We start from the raw sequence: 18,048 nt of genomic DNA, 5'->3' as shown, positions 1-18,048 counted from the left end.
TAGTTGGCTAAAACGATTAGCACGTTAGCTCGTTTGTGCTAACTGACGTACAGATTTTTCAAGGCTGATAGGATTTTAATTGTCATAGCAACACATTTACATATATGACACGAATTATAACCAAGATAGGAACTGGTTCACCCAACAACTCTCGACTTAAATGGAAGTTTTACATTCAAAATAAAATGCTAATTATCATTCTCGATTAGCTATGGGCTTCAGTTATTAAGTTAATTGCACTTGCAGTACATTTTTTTTTCCAAATCAAATGTGTAAGCGATTTATTATTGAGAATAATGTCATCCGAGGAGTTTGAAATCATATGAAAGGGATAATAATAGATTCTAACAACTGGAAATAGCGATGGTTCTCTGTATAACGTCATAGTGTAATCCTGGTCATAACGATTTTTATATAAATGTTATTTAGTGTTAATTCCAAACTGTCCTCTTTATAGGCAGAGTATTGCATTAGTAATTATAAATACACTGTCGCCACCCACTGGACAATCGATGCTTCCACAGCCAATAAATAATTTCTCCTCCCTTTAATGGACATGGAAGCAAGATCCACTGGTGTAGATCAACGCTAATGCCGTAAAACTCTCTAGTTGTCCCCCAGGAGACAAAAGTTTCCCGGTCTGGATTGTGGCTCGTGTGTTTATGCATTAGGACCGCCGCACTCCCACTCCCTCCACTATTGTGATTTTTTAAATCAGCCTAAATCCTTGTAAAAAGCAGTGTAACTTTGTCTCTGCAGCAGAGCTACGGTGTGACCCAGAGGATCAGCGCTAAAGCCTTTGAGTGGCTCGCTAATTCCCCGCCAAAGACCTCATCAGCTGTCATTCCGGCTGGAATGGAGTCGGGACCGAGGCGGGCAAAGCTTGTCCCATCTGGCGGGTAAAGAAAACTATAACCTCCACCCAAAATTGCCCATTGGTTTTGTGCGAAAATGTTGTTGCTACTGTTGCATTTTCTTCAATCTTGTACAGAAGAAATATTTTGAAATATCTAGTTGTTTCATTATTTTGCCTCTAGGCAAGAAATTATGCCCAATTCTGTTCGTCCAACATTCTGCACACTGTCCACTTTCTGCAGCCAGAATGTCCCAATAATTTTGCTCACGCAATTGCCCCATGATCGCCTTTTAACTTCCAGTGTCAGTGACTCCCCCCTTACCCCATTGCCCAAATTGTGGTGTAATGCAAGATAAATTGACTCTTGCTCTTTGGACCGCATCCCTAGCCCTCTATCTGTTAGCACTAATGGAGGCCAATATATAGATAACTGCGCTCTTGCCAGAAAAAAAATCAATATCCGAGTGACCCTTGAGTTTTTTTTTTCTGTGATTACCAACCCCCCCCACAAAAAAATTACAATTTTAGTCCAAAAGTATATTACAACAAAACTATCACAAGAAATAAGAATACATTTTGCTTCAGAAATAAACTAAAAGAAATTATGATGATCTGGAAAACGTTGGCCTCACAGGTTCAATCCCGGACCCATCTGTGTGGAGGTTGCATGTTGTCCCCGTGTCTGCGTGGGTTTTCCCCGGGCACTCTGGTTTCCTCCCACATCCCAAAACATGCAACATTAATTGGACACTCTAAATTGCACCTAGGTGTGATTGCGAGTGTACCCTGCCTCCTGCCTGTTGACAGCTGGGATAGGCTCCAGCACTCCTCCAACCCTCGTGAGGATAAGCGGCAAAGAAAATGGATGGATGATTATAGCTTTATTGATGAAAGTAAAACCATGTTTCATGTCGTAGTTTTGTGTTATTGCTAACTGTTAAAAGCTTATTTCTCACACCATTGCCTATCCAAGGACTAGGGTCTAATTTGATGCTAATCGATTTTCAGATTGCCCATTAGTTAAACATGAGGTATCGAACTGGCCAGGTATTCCCCCCAAAAATCATCACTATCCCTCCATCCTTACCGCACACCACTATCAATACAAATACTGCACAGTGATATGTTTTATCCCAATAAGGGAAGTTTATAGCTTCATAGAACCAATCTATGTGAACGCCGTTGTGTCAAATCTAGTACGTTGTTGTCCTCTAGTGGAAGAAGCAGGGAATGTAAGACTTAAACTGTGCAGGAGGCAGATGACTTTGCTACGGGGAGTTGCGTCAGTGTGATGTCCACTGACTGACTTGAGCTTTGGAGGGGTTTCTGCTTGGTCTCCATAGCAACAGCGGACGCCATAGAACACTCATATGCCTGGTTGTGCTTAGACCACGTTCTCGTCCCTTCACACTGATTGTCCCCTGACAGAAAAGGGTTAAAATTATATTCCCGTTGATGTCGGTGAATAAGACGGGTTTTCACAGAAGCTTGTGATACCTGTTTCTGACGAGCACGATGGACATACTGCCCTCCTGGGACAGCCTGTTGCCGGGACGACACTTGCATTGGGCTCACTGTCCACTGCTGTGGAGATCTGTAGAATCAGACAATGGTTAATTGAAGGAGTTTCCCACAAAATTGTGTCAGAAGTAGGATTCTTCATAGTGAACCAAGGTGAAAGGACACTTGGGATAAGGCTAGATATGAGGGTGCTACTTCTTCGGGTTTCACAACAAGTGGTGTCAGAAGTGGGAGTGACACTCAGATATACAGTCCAGTACTGTAAATGTAATGCCTTTGAAAAAAATAATATTAAAATTTGAAAAGACACTTTGTAAAGGGGACCCAGGTGATTGCTGATTTGCTTACCTGAGGTACACCGTCTTTGCTGATTTCCAAGAGGTCCTCGACCGTCACGCTGGTCTGACTCACATTGTCCGCTGAGGGCTGCTTGCGGAAGAGTCCTCGAGTTCTTCAACGAGATGATAAAGGGGTGTTTTAATTAACGTTGCCTCTCAAGTCATGTTAAGTAATAAATTAATGTCTCTAGCCGAGGACCTGGGCGGCGGCTGCACAGATAGGCCTGCCAAAGACTCGAGTCGCACAGCAAAACTGTTCAAGTACAAAAGACATACAGATCCACCTTTCTGTATGGCCATGCAGCTGAATGTGTCAGGTTAAAATAATAACAACAACAAAAAAACAAGCACAAAAATAAAAATTGACTAAATGTCTTCCATATTTTACATAGATTTACATTTGAAAAGCTACATTTTCAAGATAGCTTGGCAGTTGTTTTCATCTTGAAAGAAAATGATTTGAAGTGCAAGACTTATTTGCATGTGTCTTACTTCTCCCTCAAGATATTATATTATTTTGTCATGCAAATCAACATGTTTGTGAATGTAATCCCGTGTAATTGCTCTGGATTAAAAAATTCCTTTTCAAAGAATGGAGACCTCTGCCTAGCCCAGACAATTCCAATTGGTATCAGCACCAGGAGAAGGCACTTTTTTGATACAGCTGTTGGTGTAGCTTGCCAAAGATCCAGTAAATAAATCCAGTGCTTGTGTAGTCACTGTGAATTTGATGGTGCGTTTAGGTAAGTCAGTTTTAAATCCGCGGTAGCTGTTTAGTGGCTCATATCACTATGCAGCGAGAGGATTCTTTCCCGCCCCCCCGTATAGCAGACACTGAAGCACCAAACTCAAAAAGATCGCCCAAGTGCACTCGCAGTCAAGTGCAGAATGCAATTTGAGGCCAAGCTATTGGCGGCCACGCTGAGGTCATACCTCAGCGGCTCCATTTTTTCACCACGAAATGGCCTATTTTGATGTGTAATTGCAGTTGAGCAAGCTAAACCAAGCATGTAATTGAAAGCGTGCCACTTCCACAGAGGGGCAGGTGGGGGGGCGACTGGGACCAAGGCAAATGCGACAATGGAAGTGCAAGGTGGGGCGAGTTAAGAGTGCATGGCGAAAGCTGACAGCCTCGTCCGTAAGCCGGCAAAACAACAGCAAAGCAAATCAGCTACTTAGCGACAGCTCGGGTGGAAATAAAAGGAAGTGGATGTTCCAACTGCGTAGCCACTCGTCTACACGGCGTGACTACATGCTGCCACATGTGCCCCCCCCATCCCCCCATCCAGAAACCCTTGAATAAGACAACTCACGCATACCCAAGTTTGATAGACACTTTTTCAGATGTTTTCTTTCATCACTGGAGCAGTTCCACAAGAATAATGCCCAACAGATATAACACAGTCCTGCTTCTTTAATAATCCTGACTCCCACAGAACATCGTGTTTCAAACAATTACTGAGTTATTATTTTATGCAAATCGAAACCTCTCAAGTTGAACCTCACTGAAGGCGTTCTGTTAGAAATATGGCTCACATCCATCCAGCCATTCAATAATTTTCTGTCGCAGTTATCCTCATTTTGTTTCAAGGTAAGCTGGAGCCCATCCCAATTGTTGAAAGAAGCGAGTGCAGCCTGGATTGGCTTCCTTTTCTAAATAATACACAACTTTAAACCACATGACCAAAACATTTATAAATCTAAAAAAAGGAGCGACACCAAAACGTGTTCTTTTCTGGAACTCCAGACACCAGAATAAGTAAGTTTCCTTGTTTGGACCTGCAGAGACAAGAACACGCAGTCTCTAAACATGCAGAGGCCAGAACATACCTAAATAGGTCTCTAGCCCTATAGAGACTAGAACATATGACATTGTCTAGATCAGCAGAGACCAGAACATTCATCAGTCTCTAAAACTGCACAGGTCAGAACATGTATCAGTCTCTTTGTAGACCTGCAGAGACCCAAAAAATATGTATCTGTCTCTAGACATGCGGGGACCAGAATATGTCACCATCTACACATGCAGAAGCCATAACATATATCAGTCGCTAAACGTGGACAAACAAGAGTATGTCATTGTCTAGATCTGTGAAACCAGAACATTTCATTGTATAAACCTGCCGAGATCAAAACGTGTCCTTGTTTAGACCTGCAGACCTCAGAATATATCTCTCAACATGCAGAGACCAGAACACGTATCAGTCTCTAGACCTGGAAAGACCAGAGCATGTCAATGCATAGACTCGCAAGGACTGGAGCATAAATCGGTCTCTTGACCTGCAGAGAATAAAATGTGCCATTATCTAGATCTGCAGAGGCCAGAACATGTTTAGTCTCTACGCATACAGAAACCACAATGCTACGTCTGTCTAAAGACTTGCAGAAACCAGAACACATGTCAGTGTCAAGACCTTTAAATACCAGAATACACATTCTAGACCCGCCAGGATCACCAAATGTGCCAGTCTAAAGACATGTAGAGATCCGAATGTGTAATTTCCTAGACTAGACAAACTGTTACTGTTGCCCTTGTCAATGTCATTCATTTCCTAAAAAGAAGACAATAAATGTTGGACTTCTGTGAAAAGAAAACACTGAAAACATTCTTCCCCTGCTCACCCGTGGCAGTAGGTCACACTGGCAGCGATAGAGAGCAGGCAGACCAGGACCACCATGCAGGCGGCGACGATGACGTTCCTGCGCTTCTCCTCCTCGGCCTGCTGAAGCTCCCACCACTCCAAGTCGCTGAACTGACAGCGCTCACCCACGTAGCCTGCCACGCAGCTGCAACAGGTACATGACATACAGTGTTCCATTTAGAAGAGAGTTTGAGACCTTTATGATCGTGAAAATACGGTTATTAAAAAACAAAACAAAACATGGAGACCAAAATCCCAAACGGTGACGGGGTCACTGTAGTCCTTCACCATACATCTACAAATGTATGCGATAACAATGCCTTATTTTGAATTGACAACATAAAATAGGTAAAAAACCAAGTCAGTTTGTTGTTTTATCACTATGCATACATTCATATTCTTAATGTAACCGTAAATTTACTCAAAGTGCCTCTATTTCCTACAACACGGTGTTCAATATCTTTATAATAGCGCTGCTGGTTTCATGCAACAATAGTGACCCCTGTTGGTTCAAAACAGTCATTATAACCAAGAGCGTATCTATTATTGCGTTTTTGGATCATCGGTTCCAGACAATATTAAGTTAAAAAGACAGAAAAGGTGAATTACTTGCAAGCGTAGGACTCCACCTCAGGGAAGTAGAAGCAGATGCCCTGGTATAAGCAATATGACTCATGGGTAAGGGGGCAACTCTCCATGGAGTTTCCAGGGTGGCTCGTCGTCACCGACGGCAACGTGGTGCGTATCGCTAGAAGAAAAACAAATGACATGACGACATGGAATGAAACTGGAATCAAACACGAACACACCTTGACACGTCTGCCCGTTGCCGCGGTAACCAGCCTGGCAGTTGCAGAGGAAGCTGCCCTCCGTGTTTAAGCAGTCTGCGTTTTTGTCACAGTTGTGGCTTTCCAGTTTACACTCATCAGTATCTACAATCGAGCACATATTCATATGATATAAAGAAAAGACAACAGACTGAGTTTAAAATTGGGCTGGATGGATAAAAGAGTTGGGGTGTTGCAAATTGATCAAGATGTGCATTTGTGAATCAATGTTGTGACACCCTCATATTCCCAATGAAAACATTAGACTCCCTTCTGGAATATAGGTGTCTCAACTTTTCCTACTGCGAAGCATCACACTCAGAGGCTCATCGCAATATTTTATCGCATACAGTACATCTATCCACAGTATTTTTTTTTATCCTGTTGCTCTTTTGCTAGAATGAGACGTATGATGTACTCAAAGAGTAGTTTCCTCCATATCCTACATCAGGGGTGCCCAGACTTTTTTACCCCAAGATCTACTTTTCAAGCAGCCAGCCTCTCACGAGCTACCGACAACGGGGGTAGGAGGGTTGATGATGATGATGCGCCTAAACCGTTTTAAGGTTAATGTTATGTTGCCTCCTATATTTAAAATACAGAATTGGGTTTTTGTGCACTGTATTGTCTGTGCTTTCATCCTGGATCAGGCTGTGCCAAGGTGGAATTTTAAAATTCCACACCATCTCATCTTGCACTTTCTACTTTGGCTTCAGACCAGACCTTTCCCACTCAGAAAGGAGAAAATCTCGTCCAGTTTAACCACTTTTTCTTCGATTATTCACATGCTCCGACAGTCATTGCGTCTTAAAACAACAGCATTTCTTTTTTAACTTTCTCCATTAATACGGAAAGTAAACATAAGTGGCATGTCTAGCTCATCTTTGCTTTATGTTGCCCAGACTGTGTTGCTCACTAAAGCAGTGGCAATAGAGTGTGGCGGAGCAGCGGTCGTTGTTAGAGAAAGTTCCGTGTGCTGCCTAAAAGAAACCAGTGGCTTCTTCTTTTCATTTTTTACAGTACGTATGTCAAATGTGCCATTGGATATAACAACCAGTCATCCCTCACTCATTGAATCACATTGCAAAATGCCACAAACTGAATAACTTGATATTATACTTTCAATTTACAGGGGACTCTTTTTTTTTTTTTTGCGCACAACGCAGAATATCTGGAAAGAGACTGCATCAGCGGTGTGCGATTGCGCACACGCACAGTTTAAAGGGAACATTAGCTGATGTCTTTTTTTTTTGCACGCCGTCCCGCGATCGACCAAGACTGCCTCGATCGCGATCGACGCATTGAGCACCCCTGTCCTACATCCTATCTCTCATGCCCGTCTGACAGATACTACATTAAAACACATCACTGACACAACTAAAATTAAACTTAATGAAAAGTAACAACTTTGTTTTTCTGCTACATAGTTTTATTACCTGACACCATCTTCTCTTTGTACGGCCTTGCCTCCAAGTCCACGTCTGCTCTGTTAAAGGGTGTGTGCGGTGTGCTTTCGTCGTTAAGTGTTTCGTCTGGGAGAGATGTCGCAGTTGCGTGTTTTTTTTCTAATCCTAATCCTGTGAAAATAAGAGTGTCACACATTTATTTTACATACCCTAAACCTAGCCCAATCTCAAACTCTAAACAGCCCTTCACAATTGTCCTAACCCTAATTATGGAATCTTGCTCTCTGACCTTACCCTATGTCTTATTTTTTGTTTTAATTATTTTGTATGTTTATTGTACAAGGTTTAGAGGGCAGGTGATCATAAAAATGGTTCTCACTTTGGTTTGTATGGGTCGGCAGACAATTTATTATGCCAATTATTATGCATTTGGAAAATATTTACATTAAAATAACTCCTTACGCTTTGTAATTTGATTTAATTCTAAACGGCAATATAATATTTTTCAATTCTAAATACTGGTGACTTAAAACTTTAAACAATTATATGCAATCACTGCGATCCGTTATAATGCACAAATGTAGATGATAAACTGAAACAAGCTGTTCTTCAGAAAGTTTGTTCCTCCTGTTTTGGTAGAGGATATGCCATTAAATATTTGATCATGGATTCCCCAAATATAGCATATTTTTATTTCTTTGCATTCTGAAAAAGAGAAAAAGGACAACGTTTATTTATATCAGTTATGCTCTGATTTACTGGTTAAGCCCACTTTACATCAAATCAGGCTGTATATGGCCACCGAACTACAATGAGTTTGACACACCTCGCCTAACCCTAGGTCTAAACCTGAACCCAGCCCCCAATACAATCGCTAACCCAAATCACTATCCTTAATCCAGCCCTAAAACCCAAATCTTACTACTAACCCACCCCTAACTCCAGATCATATACATTAATTAAATAGATCTTTGTTGTCTTGCTGTACCTGGTTTAGCAAGTGGATGCACCACCACAATGGACGTAGGTTGGACAATGTCACCAAGGAGACGTTGCAGCTCCCTCCCGGTCCGCTTGTGTGCGCTCATCAGCTGACGGTTCTTTCTGTCCAACAACCACAATCTGTCTTCAAACACGGCCAAGTCAAACGGCAGGCCTGGAAAATAACGAAGGTCACTAATATGAGGTGAGCTTCAATCACTGGGTGTATGTTTAAAAAAAAGATCATGGCCACTTCATAACCTCACCTACTTGGTTCTCTTGCAGGATCCGTCGGTCGGAACCGTCCAAAGTGCAGGTCTCCACCCTGGTCCCGTCACACCAGAAAAGACGACCCTCAGCGAAGTCGACTGTCAGACCACCGGGCGACACCAGGTCAGTGTTTGCGATCACCGTGCGGTCCATCCCGTTTAAAGAGCAGCTTTCCACCTTGGGTTCACGTCCAATATCCGACCAGAACAACTTCCTCAAAAAAAGAAACCAAGTATAGAGTACATATATACAGTATTTAATGAATGTTTAATTTTAAAAGATAGCAACACTGTACGTTGTCAAACTGACTTTTCCAGAGGATGAACTGTGATGGATGATGGCTTGTCGAGGCCACTTCTCATTAGAGTTGTCATATTGAGTCCATCCAAGGTACTGCTGACTATTGTTGACTTGCTGGAAGAGTCACATTTAAATCAGTCTTTTAATCTAAAAAGAAGATAGATCTTAATACTCTACTAATAAGCAGTGTAATAAATTGAATTCAAATACATTACATTCAGTATGTAGGGAACGACCATTGTCACGGTTTACAATTGCCTAGAAATAATAGTTTAAACTGTAAATATACCACAAACCATGATCCCAAAGTAAGCCAGTATCTTTCCAAACTAATCATATAAGAAGTTTCCATGTACGAGCACTCCCTGTAATTTCCACTAACAACCCAGGCTAAATCTAGGTCCTTCCCTGTCAAACAATACAAATCTTGTTTCTCAGTCCAGATGTACTTCAACATACTTCCTTGACACCAATACCTCCATTTAGATGGGGCTTTGGCGCCATATTTGGGCACCTTAGCGCTCATCAAGCACACAAACGAAACACATTTTTCGAGTAACTAAGGACACAAACCACAGAAAAAAAGTGAAAAGGAGAAGTTGTGACTAGTGAACTGCAAATATGGAAGGGAAGAGACATTTGCCCATGAAACGGAATGAAACAAACTTCTGTAACTTTCTTACAAAGCATTTAACAAGTTTGGACCAAATAAAATTTTCCAGAGGTAAAAATCTGATACTTTCAGAAAATGATACTGTGGACTTCAAATTTTCGATTTGATTAAACCTGTTGCAAATTTGCAACCCCTGGCCGCAAAGGGTTAAAAATAATTCATCAACGCACCGCATAACGGTCCAGTACATCTTGCGATGGATCCAGTCGACTGCAAGCCCGTTTTTTGAGTCTGGACTGTCAGTGACGAGGCGGTGTCTGGATCCGCCGTTCAAATGGACCCGTTCGATAGTCCTCTGGGATGTACTGGTAAAGTACACCTTTAAATGGAATGGAAGAGCACATTCATTCAATTTCCCCCAGTCTACTGAGACCCATGAAATACATGAAAAAAAAGCCAATTTATGATTCAGTTACAAAATCTTTCCACTAGATGTCTCTACATGTTTACACTGTTGGACCCTTGTGAGCCGTGCAGTTGAGAGACATCTGTGTATGAACGGTCAAAAGTCCCCCCCCCCCCCCCTTACATGATTTGACACTGGGTCATAATCCAGCGATACAATTTCTCCTCTGGGCTCTTCCACGAGGATTTGGGCCTCAGTGCCATCGCTATTAATCCTCTGCACGCCCACCAGACTGGCAACAAGGAGGTATGGTGTCGGTCCTAAAAACAACAACAACAAGAAACACTGTTGCATGTGCAAGCTTAAATAAGCACACACAGATAATGAGCTGTCGAGAGCTTTGCAATAATGGCATGACTCACCAGAGGCAATACACTGCTTGGCCTCTTGGTGAAGTTGGTAGCCGGGGAGGCAACTGCAGTGCCACATAGTGGGGGTGATTGAGGTGCACAATTGACTGCAGCCCCCTCTGTCTGCAGAAGAGCAGCCTGGAAAAAACCCAAAAGACAGTTCTGGCATTCATTGCGACCCTACATTATGAACTAGCGATAGTGCTGCCTAGAATATTGTATTATTAGATCTTTTTAATTGCTTAATCTCCATGGCATGGATTCATGTAAATGTTTAAATAAAGTAACTACAAATTGTGTGAAAACTGACCTAAACAATCACACTGATTACAATGCAACCCTAACCCAACCAATACCTAACCTCAACCCTTGTCCCATGTTTAGCACCTAACCCTTAACATAATTCGACCCTAAACCTGACCTCAAAATCGCACCACCAAACCCCAAATCCAAACTCTAACCCAAACCCTCGCCCTACCCTTGTCCCATCTTTAGCCCCAAACCCTTAACATAATTCTACCCTAAACCTGACCTCAAAATCGCCCCACCCAACCCCAAATCCACCCTCTTACCCAAACCCTAGTCCTACCCTTAACTTCTATACCCCAAACCTTTACCCCCTACCTGTAACCCAACCACCAAGACTTCTTTTTACTGCATTTAATTTGCACTGATTTGTTACACAGAAAAAAAAAAGTGGTACCTGTACAGCCCTGTCCATCCTCCTTTAATATGGAACCCTTTGGGCAAACACACACGGGACCCTCATCTGTCGCAAGGCAACCGTTACCACACTCGGTGGTGTTGCCTTCACAAGTTATGATCTCTGATGAGAGGAAATAAACACATACACAGAAACCTGGTATTTAATAAAGGTTATTGAAATATACAGTATACGCGGTGTCTGCTTCGTGTTATTTTTAGACAGGTACGTATGGCCGGGTCTGGGAGACCAGCTGGCAACAAGATCCCTATGTAAAAAAAAGCTTTACGAAGTCATCTTGTAATCCTGTAGAAATACTGTGGTTGGAAAGTCAGGCTATCACTAGAATGTCATCGTCGATCTCACTGGATGTTGACAAAATACACAACAATAAGAGGCATTGATTTCATAGCCAGAGCCCATTTGTCTCTTGACTTGTTTGCTTGGCAAAGGTCATCAGCTTAGACTTGACAAAGGCCCTGGTGAAATACGGTTCCTATCACAGGAGTGTCGCTTTGTTTTCTAATCTCCTTGTCCCTGTTAAATCTTGTCATTTAAGATTAAGGGACCAATGTCTGTAAAATACAGACATTAATGCCCCAGTCAGATCAGTTTTGAACTTTACTTTTCTGTTACTGCAATACAAAGTGATAACGTTTTGTCCAACATAAGATAACATGCAATTTGTTGCTCTCATGTAATGCCAAGGCAGTCTGACTGTTTGCAACACAGCCTTTTTATTGACTCCGTGTGGGTTAAAGTTGTGTCTGGGGGCAAATACCTTCGCAATAAGGAGGGGTAAATAACACCCACCAAACACACGCTTGATTTAAACTGACAAACCAATCAAAACATAGACAATACAAATAACTGTACAGCACTATACCTCTGCATGTTTTTTTGTCTGGTAGAAGAACGTATCCCTTAGGGCAAGTGCAGAAATAAGACCCTGGGGTGTTTTCACATCCGAGAGAACAGCCGTGGTTCCAGTGGGAGCATTCATTCACATCTGAGGTACACAGCCATAAATACAATTTTGTTAAGTGGAAGATCAGGAGTACGGTATTATGCATGCTTTTCACCATTTAAAAGCAATCCGTTCTGTCTGTGACACTTTTGTCAAAATACTCCATTACCACTGCTAATCCCACTCCATCTACTGGGTGGCAAATAGGACTAGAATGTTTTTTTTTTTCCAACATGAACACCATAAAATAAATGAAAACCTTACCTTCACAGAAGGAACCTTGTTTACTGAGAGCAAAGCCTTCACTGCACTTGCAAACTCCCTGCTCAGCTGTACTTGAGCATACATCGACGCAGTTACCACTTCGTTCATCGCATCCTGAATGAAAATATTGTATGTTGGCTTCCGCCATTACAACACCAACAATAATAATAATAATAATAATAATAATAATTAAGGACTTGTTAAATGTCAAGTAAAACCTGGAACCGATGATGGTGAGTCCACCATTGGCTGTTTGTCAGGATGAACTACTTTGATATCAACCGGGACCTTTGCCATTTGTTTTATGTTGATGTCCAGCGCCTCGCCGCCTGTGTACTTGTTCACTTGCTTTATTACTCGGGACGCCGCATCGGTGTAATACACGTGCTCGTGGAAAATCCCTATTCCCAGCGAATCAGACCTGAGCAAATGAAAGAAAAAGTATGAAGGACTTGAAGAAAATAGGAAAGGGGTTGGGAAATAACTGTTGTGTGTTTACTGAAGGGGCTGATCTATGAAGTGTAGCATTTTGCCGTTGTAGTCCGAGGAGGCAATGGCGATTTCTCCTTGCAGACCGAACTGAACCCAGAAGAGTCTCTTGTCGCTGTAATCGACGGCTAGTGCCTTCAACTGTTGCCAGTTTTTGATCAATGTTGTTTTAGCTTGTCCTGTCAGGTCGGACCGCTGGATGCTCGGTGTCATTCCACCAGACAACCAAAACAAAAACCTGCGAATTAAAGAGTTTGTTTGTTCATCTTTTTTTTGTTTTTTTTTTTTGTTTAGCCGGGTACAGACTTACTGACAAATGTGAAAAATGGCAGTTTGTAGGATGTCTTTAAAACATAGGTGTCAAACTCAAGGCCTTGGGGCCAGATCCGGCCTGACACACGATTTTATGTGGCCCGTGGAGGCAAATCATTTGTATCAACTTATGATTTTTGCTAAAATCTGCACCAAAATTTTGCATTGTCTTATCCTATATGATAATATTGAGATATTGCAAGCATTTTTTTGTTGCCAGACATCAACAATAGTTGAAAAACGGATTCCCTTGATTTATGATTACAAAACTACTTCAGAAATTCCACGTGTAAATATGATTAGGCGGTCAGAGATATTTATGATTTCACAGACATAATGGCCCTCTGAGGGAAACCATAACTACAATGTGGCCCGTGACAAAATTGAGTTTGACACCCCTGCTCTCAAAGATTATCCTCAGTGATTATCCAGTCGTGTGCGATGTATTCAGAATCATCTTTCCTACCTGCTTTGCTCATAAAATTTTTCAGGCAGTTCAATATTTACAATTGCATGCCTCCAAAATATTGAGATGAAAATGATGGAGTTTGACAGGTTTGATCTAAGTCTTGAACAGCCATTTTTTTATTGTGACAATCTGCATCTGTTATTGGTAGTTTCAGTTTGAGCCCGAAGACATGTCTCCTCCCATTAACTAGATCTACCTTAGAAAAAGTATCGCCATTCGATCTTGTTTCATGCCTTTAGGGCATCTGAATGACAGAATTGCATGATATTTTGTTTTTTGTTGAAGAAATAATGCATTCAGCAGTCAACGTATATTAGAAAATCCTTGTCTATCTCATGCAAACCCATTTTGTTTTTTATTAATCAGATGTGGAGCGAGCGCTACTTTTCTTTTAGCCATAGCCTTGCTTAGAATTTGGTGTCACCTGAGATTAAGGGTTGCTGTGGGTTGTGCTAGTGAATTTTCCTCCTCAAGATGCTCAGACAATGGCAAATGTTAAACCCGTGAAATATTTATGACGGCAAATCTGAATCTGGTTGGGCGATGATTTTGAAGTGCAACAGAACATTAGCCAATCAGGTTGCTTGTGTGGAGCATTTGTATAACGTGTCTTACAAGTTGTTCACTGTAATTAAAATGACAGGAGAAGTTTACAACCACAGTGCAGTCGCTAGATGAGCCCAACAGTTACCATATTTTCTGCACTATAAGGCACACCGCATTCTTCGGTGCATAGACTAGACGTGACAGTAGAGGCAGGGGTAGTTATCTCGCTTTGTTCCCTCGGGAAGTCTGTTTTGTCTTTACTTGCTGCAGATAATCTTGTTGCTTCCTCCACTTCCGCACTATTGATTCGTTCATGTTAAATTCTCTCGCTGCTGCCCTATTCCCCTGTTCTACTGCGTGACTGATCGCCTTGAGTTTAAACTCTGCGTCGTAAGCGTGTCTCTTAGTAGTAGCCATTTTGCGCAATCACATATCCCGGCATGCACCGTGCGCTCCTTCTTCTACAGGGGAAAATGGAGTCTGCGGCTACTTACTGTAGTTGCGAGACCTGTTCCAGCTCAATATCAATCCACATATAAGACGCTCCGGATTATAAGGCACACTGTCGACTTTTGAGAAAATTAAAGGCTTTTAGGTGCTCCTTATTGTGCGGAAAATACGGTACCTTGTCTTAATTTATTTCTAAGTATACGATTATTCTTTCTCCTTCTTTGTATTTCTGATAATCTGGATGCCTCCATCACTGTGCTGCCTTTCACAGGTCAGTGCTGGTGTTACCCAGATAGCGTTATGTGTTGAATGGTCTGCGTTGGTTTTTGTCGAGTACAGTACACAATATTAGAGCAGTTTCCCCATTATGTGGGGTCTCTCACATTTAAAGTTAAAAATCTGTATGGGTGTACCACGCTTTGGAATAGCAATTGACTGCGGAGTGTTACCTTTTCGTGGGGTCAGTCACAATCGAGCTCGGCAGAGTCAAGTGCCTCACGAGAGTCCTTTCCTTTTCCCCGTTGAGGTCCATCCTTTTTATTCTGCCCTTTTCCCTGCTCGTCCAGTACACGGCGTTCCAAATCCAGTCTACGGCGAGGCCCGAAATGTGTTTGTCAGACGAGTACAGTTTCTGCGGAAGATGACAAGACGATGACAAACTTCTGTCACTCCTAAGAAAAAAATAATCTATCTTCTAACTTTTTTTACAACTCCAGGAGGATATCAAATGCATGATCATAAACGGAAAAGTCAGCGTGTCTACAAAGTGGGCTCGCTCCATTGTCACCTGTCTTTGCAAGCCTCTCATGGACGTCTTGTAGATGATTCCGGCATGCTTATCCGCCCAGTAAATTCGTTCCTCGATGAAATGGAAATCGAGCAGGATGGACGACGCCACCCCAGCCACCAACCGCCTGTGGTTCTTCCCGTCCAGATCCATCCTGTGTATGGCTTTACCATGGCCGAAGATCAGGAAAGGCTGCGGAGCTTAACACAAGGCATCGTCAGCTGTCTGTTAAATGGCGGCTTCACTTTCAAGGCTATCTAACAGGTTGAAGTTATAACTGCTTTGTAGATAAAACCTTGCTCTTGAGCAACACTGCATTCATTCAGGATGTCGGAAGAACTACGCCGACCAAGACTTCATTTATTTATTACCGAATTGTGGCCTCAACATTAGCAGATCTTGACGTATGCTGTGTTTGCTCAGTTGTTCTATCATGGTAATATCACTATTTACGTGCAACCATGGATACTTCCCTGACGCTGCGGAATGAAGATGAACAATGAGGCACGGCAGACAAACAATATAATGAAATTTGGGTTCATGGAACGGTCAGCATTATTCTTGAATTTGTAGCATGCGTTCATCTGACATTATGAGAATGCAGTTGTCATTTAGTTTAGCATTTGTTGCAGTATTTTCCCCGTACCTGAACAGCCAAAGACCAATTTGTTTAGGATATACTGTAATATAAAAGTGTATTAGTGGTCCTCAATTCGGAATCATATTCTGAAAACAATAACTTAAAACAAATTCGTACGTAAATTGGAAAGTTTGAAGTGGATTATCCCCCTCAAAAGTAATGATTTGAGAAAAAAATCTCTACCGGGCCATGAGTCTATAAACAGTCAAAAAAAAAAAAAATACTCTAGTAACCAAACATATTTTTTTTGTATCACGTGACACCATATTCTCATGCCACTGCTAATTGTTCATCGGGCAGTACTCATATCCTCAAAACCTCATATCTTGGTACAATCCTAACTTTAGGTGGGACAATCTATTGTTCGGTGTGTAGCAGTACATATATTTTTGTTTGTAATTCTCATCCGGAAACATGATGCTTCCGGATGACAGACGAGAGGAAAAGGACAGAAAGGGCAACCGACTCCCACTCTTGCCACACATATGCTCGGTAAACAAATACAGTGCAGCTCAGCCTCTGGCGAGGGGAAATTAGGTTAACAATATGATTTTAATACTACATCAAATCATTTAGAATGGTATCACATGAACACAAAACAGTGGACTTTTGTTAAGTACAGTCCAGTGTGGTATTTGAATAATATAAGAACGCATTTATTTATTTATCCATTCATCCATTTTCTGAGCCGATTACCCTCACAAGGGTCTCAGATGTTAACGGGCAGGAGGCTTTATTTATTTATTTATAGAAAAATCTTTACAGCAGGGCTCAGCAACCTTTTTGAGGCTGAGGGCTAATTCGTGAGCACCGATCATATGAAGGGCTACGCGACCTGTCTGCGGGAAATTTCAGACTCAGTTCATTACACCTACATAAAATATTTTTGTTTTAATTTATTGTAGTGAATGACATTACATTTTTTTTAAAGAACAAAATAGGTATCTATTGCCATCATAATGTGCCTTTTTTTCTGACCCCCCCCAAAAAATCTTTAATCACACTGGAATGTCAGATTTATATGTCATATCATTGCATTTAATTAAGCCACATTTAGTTATGCATTTTTTAAATATTTTATGGTCCAATAATGTATTGCAAATTTTTTTACTCCCCCCTAAGGAGTGGGAGACCCCTCAGGTTTCACAACCACTGTATTAGATAATACAGGTGTATTTTACGAAGTATCCAGTCAGTGGACAATTAAACTAAAACAACACTTGTCTTAAGACTGACAGATGCAGTCCGATTGCGTCTTAAAAAAAAAGCGGGACGTTTCATTTAGTTTAATGGCGCCACAAACTCACCAACACAGCTGCCATTCCTGCCCGCCCGTGTCAACCTCTCGTCCCAGCACGCCCTGTCCAAGGCCAAGGCGTCGCTGTTTTGCACCGTGAGATAGATGAGCGCCGCCGTGAGCGTCGCGGCCAACATAATCCTCTTCACTTCGTCTCAGGCATTCCCACAGTCAGCAACGGCGTGGAAGAATTTCCCCGAGCCAAGGGACATTTGCACGTGGACCGTTTGCATGTCACCCGGACGACGGGGGGCGTTTTAGTGGGGGAGACGCTCCTGCGACCTCACACATGAGGAGATGTCCCAAGTCTCAAAGTGAAGATGTCAGTAAATGGCGTTTGGTATCCCACTTACGCCCCGTGTCGGCCCCCATGCTGCCAGTCTGTTTTGGAAGCAAAGATTGAAATTCCTGACACACCCGTGGTAAATTTTGCACATGCAACCCCAGTGCTGGAGCAAAAACTCCTTTAAGTCAGTGTCCTGGGCACAATGTGGAAAATGCCAGCAATGAAGATGGGTCCCGAAGAAAGGTTCTACACAATGTATTGGCCTCAC

General features: G+C 42.1%; 1 protein-coding gene across 1 annotated transcript; it reads right to left on the bottom strand.

Moving 5' to 3' along the window:
- Nucleotides 1-1,774: 1,774 nt before the first annotated feature.
- Nucleotides 1,775-17,637, bottom strand: egf (epidermal growth factor). The gene is made up of 21 exons (XM_061834131.1): nucleotides 17,505-17,637; nucleotides 15,558-15,757; nucleotides 15,220-15,401; nucleotides 13,004-13,231; nucleotides 12,723-12,925; nucleotides 12,505-12,618; nucleotides 12,160-12,282; nucleotides 11,274-11,396; nucleotides 10,583-10,708; nucleotides 10,344-10,480; nucleotides 9,985-10,133; nucleotides 9,151-9,255; nucleotides 8,838-9,055; nucleotides 8,579-8,746; nucleotides 7,621-7,761; nucleotides 6,167-6,289; nucleotides 5,967-6,105; nucleotides 5,338-5,502; nucleotides 2,726-2,828; nucleotides 2,354-2,450; nucleotides 1,775-2,277 (listed from the first exon to the last, which is right to left on the bottom strand). Exons 1-21 carry the CDS (start codon nucleotides 17,629-17,631, stop codon nucleotides 2,096-2,098), a joined length of 3,153 nt encoding a protein of 1,050 aa, XP_061690115.1. The 5' UTR covers nucleotides 17,632-17,637; the 3' UTR covers nucleotides 1,775-2,095.
- Nucleotides 17,638-18,048: the final 411 nt, after the last annotated feature.

The sequence above is a fragment of the Syngnathoides biaculeatus genome, chromosome 11, assembly GCF_019802595.1.
Source record: "Syngnathoides biaculeatus isolate LvHL_M chromosome 11, ASM1980259v1, whole genome shotgun sequence".
Classification (NCBI taxonomy): domain Eukaryota; kingdom Metazoa; phylum Chordata; class Actinopteri; order Syngnathiformes; family Syngnathidae; genus Syngnathoides; species Syngnathoides biaculeatus.
Note: the sequence above shows the minus strand (reverse complement) of the source record. Positions and strands in the feature narration are given on the sequence as shown.

Coding starts and splice junctions, on each gene's coding strand:
- egf (XM_061834131.1), bottom strand. CDS start 17,631: ATGTTGGCCGCGACGCTCACGGCGGCGCTCATCTATCTCACGGTGCAA. Junction 15,758..17,504: donor CAGGAATGGCAGCTGTGTTG/GTGAGTTTGTGG, acceptor CCTTGTGTTAAG/CTCCGCAGCCTTTCCTGATC. Junction 2,451..2,725: donor GCAAAGACGGTGTACCTCAG/GTAAGCAAATCA, acceptor CTGATTCTACAG/ATCTCCACAGCAGTGGACAG.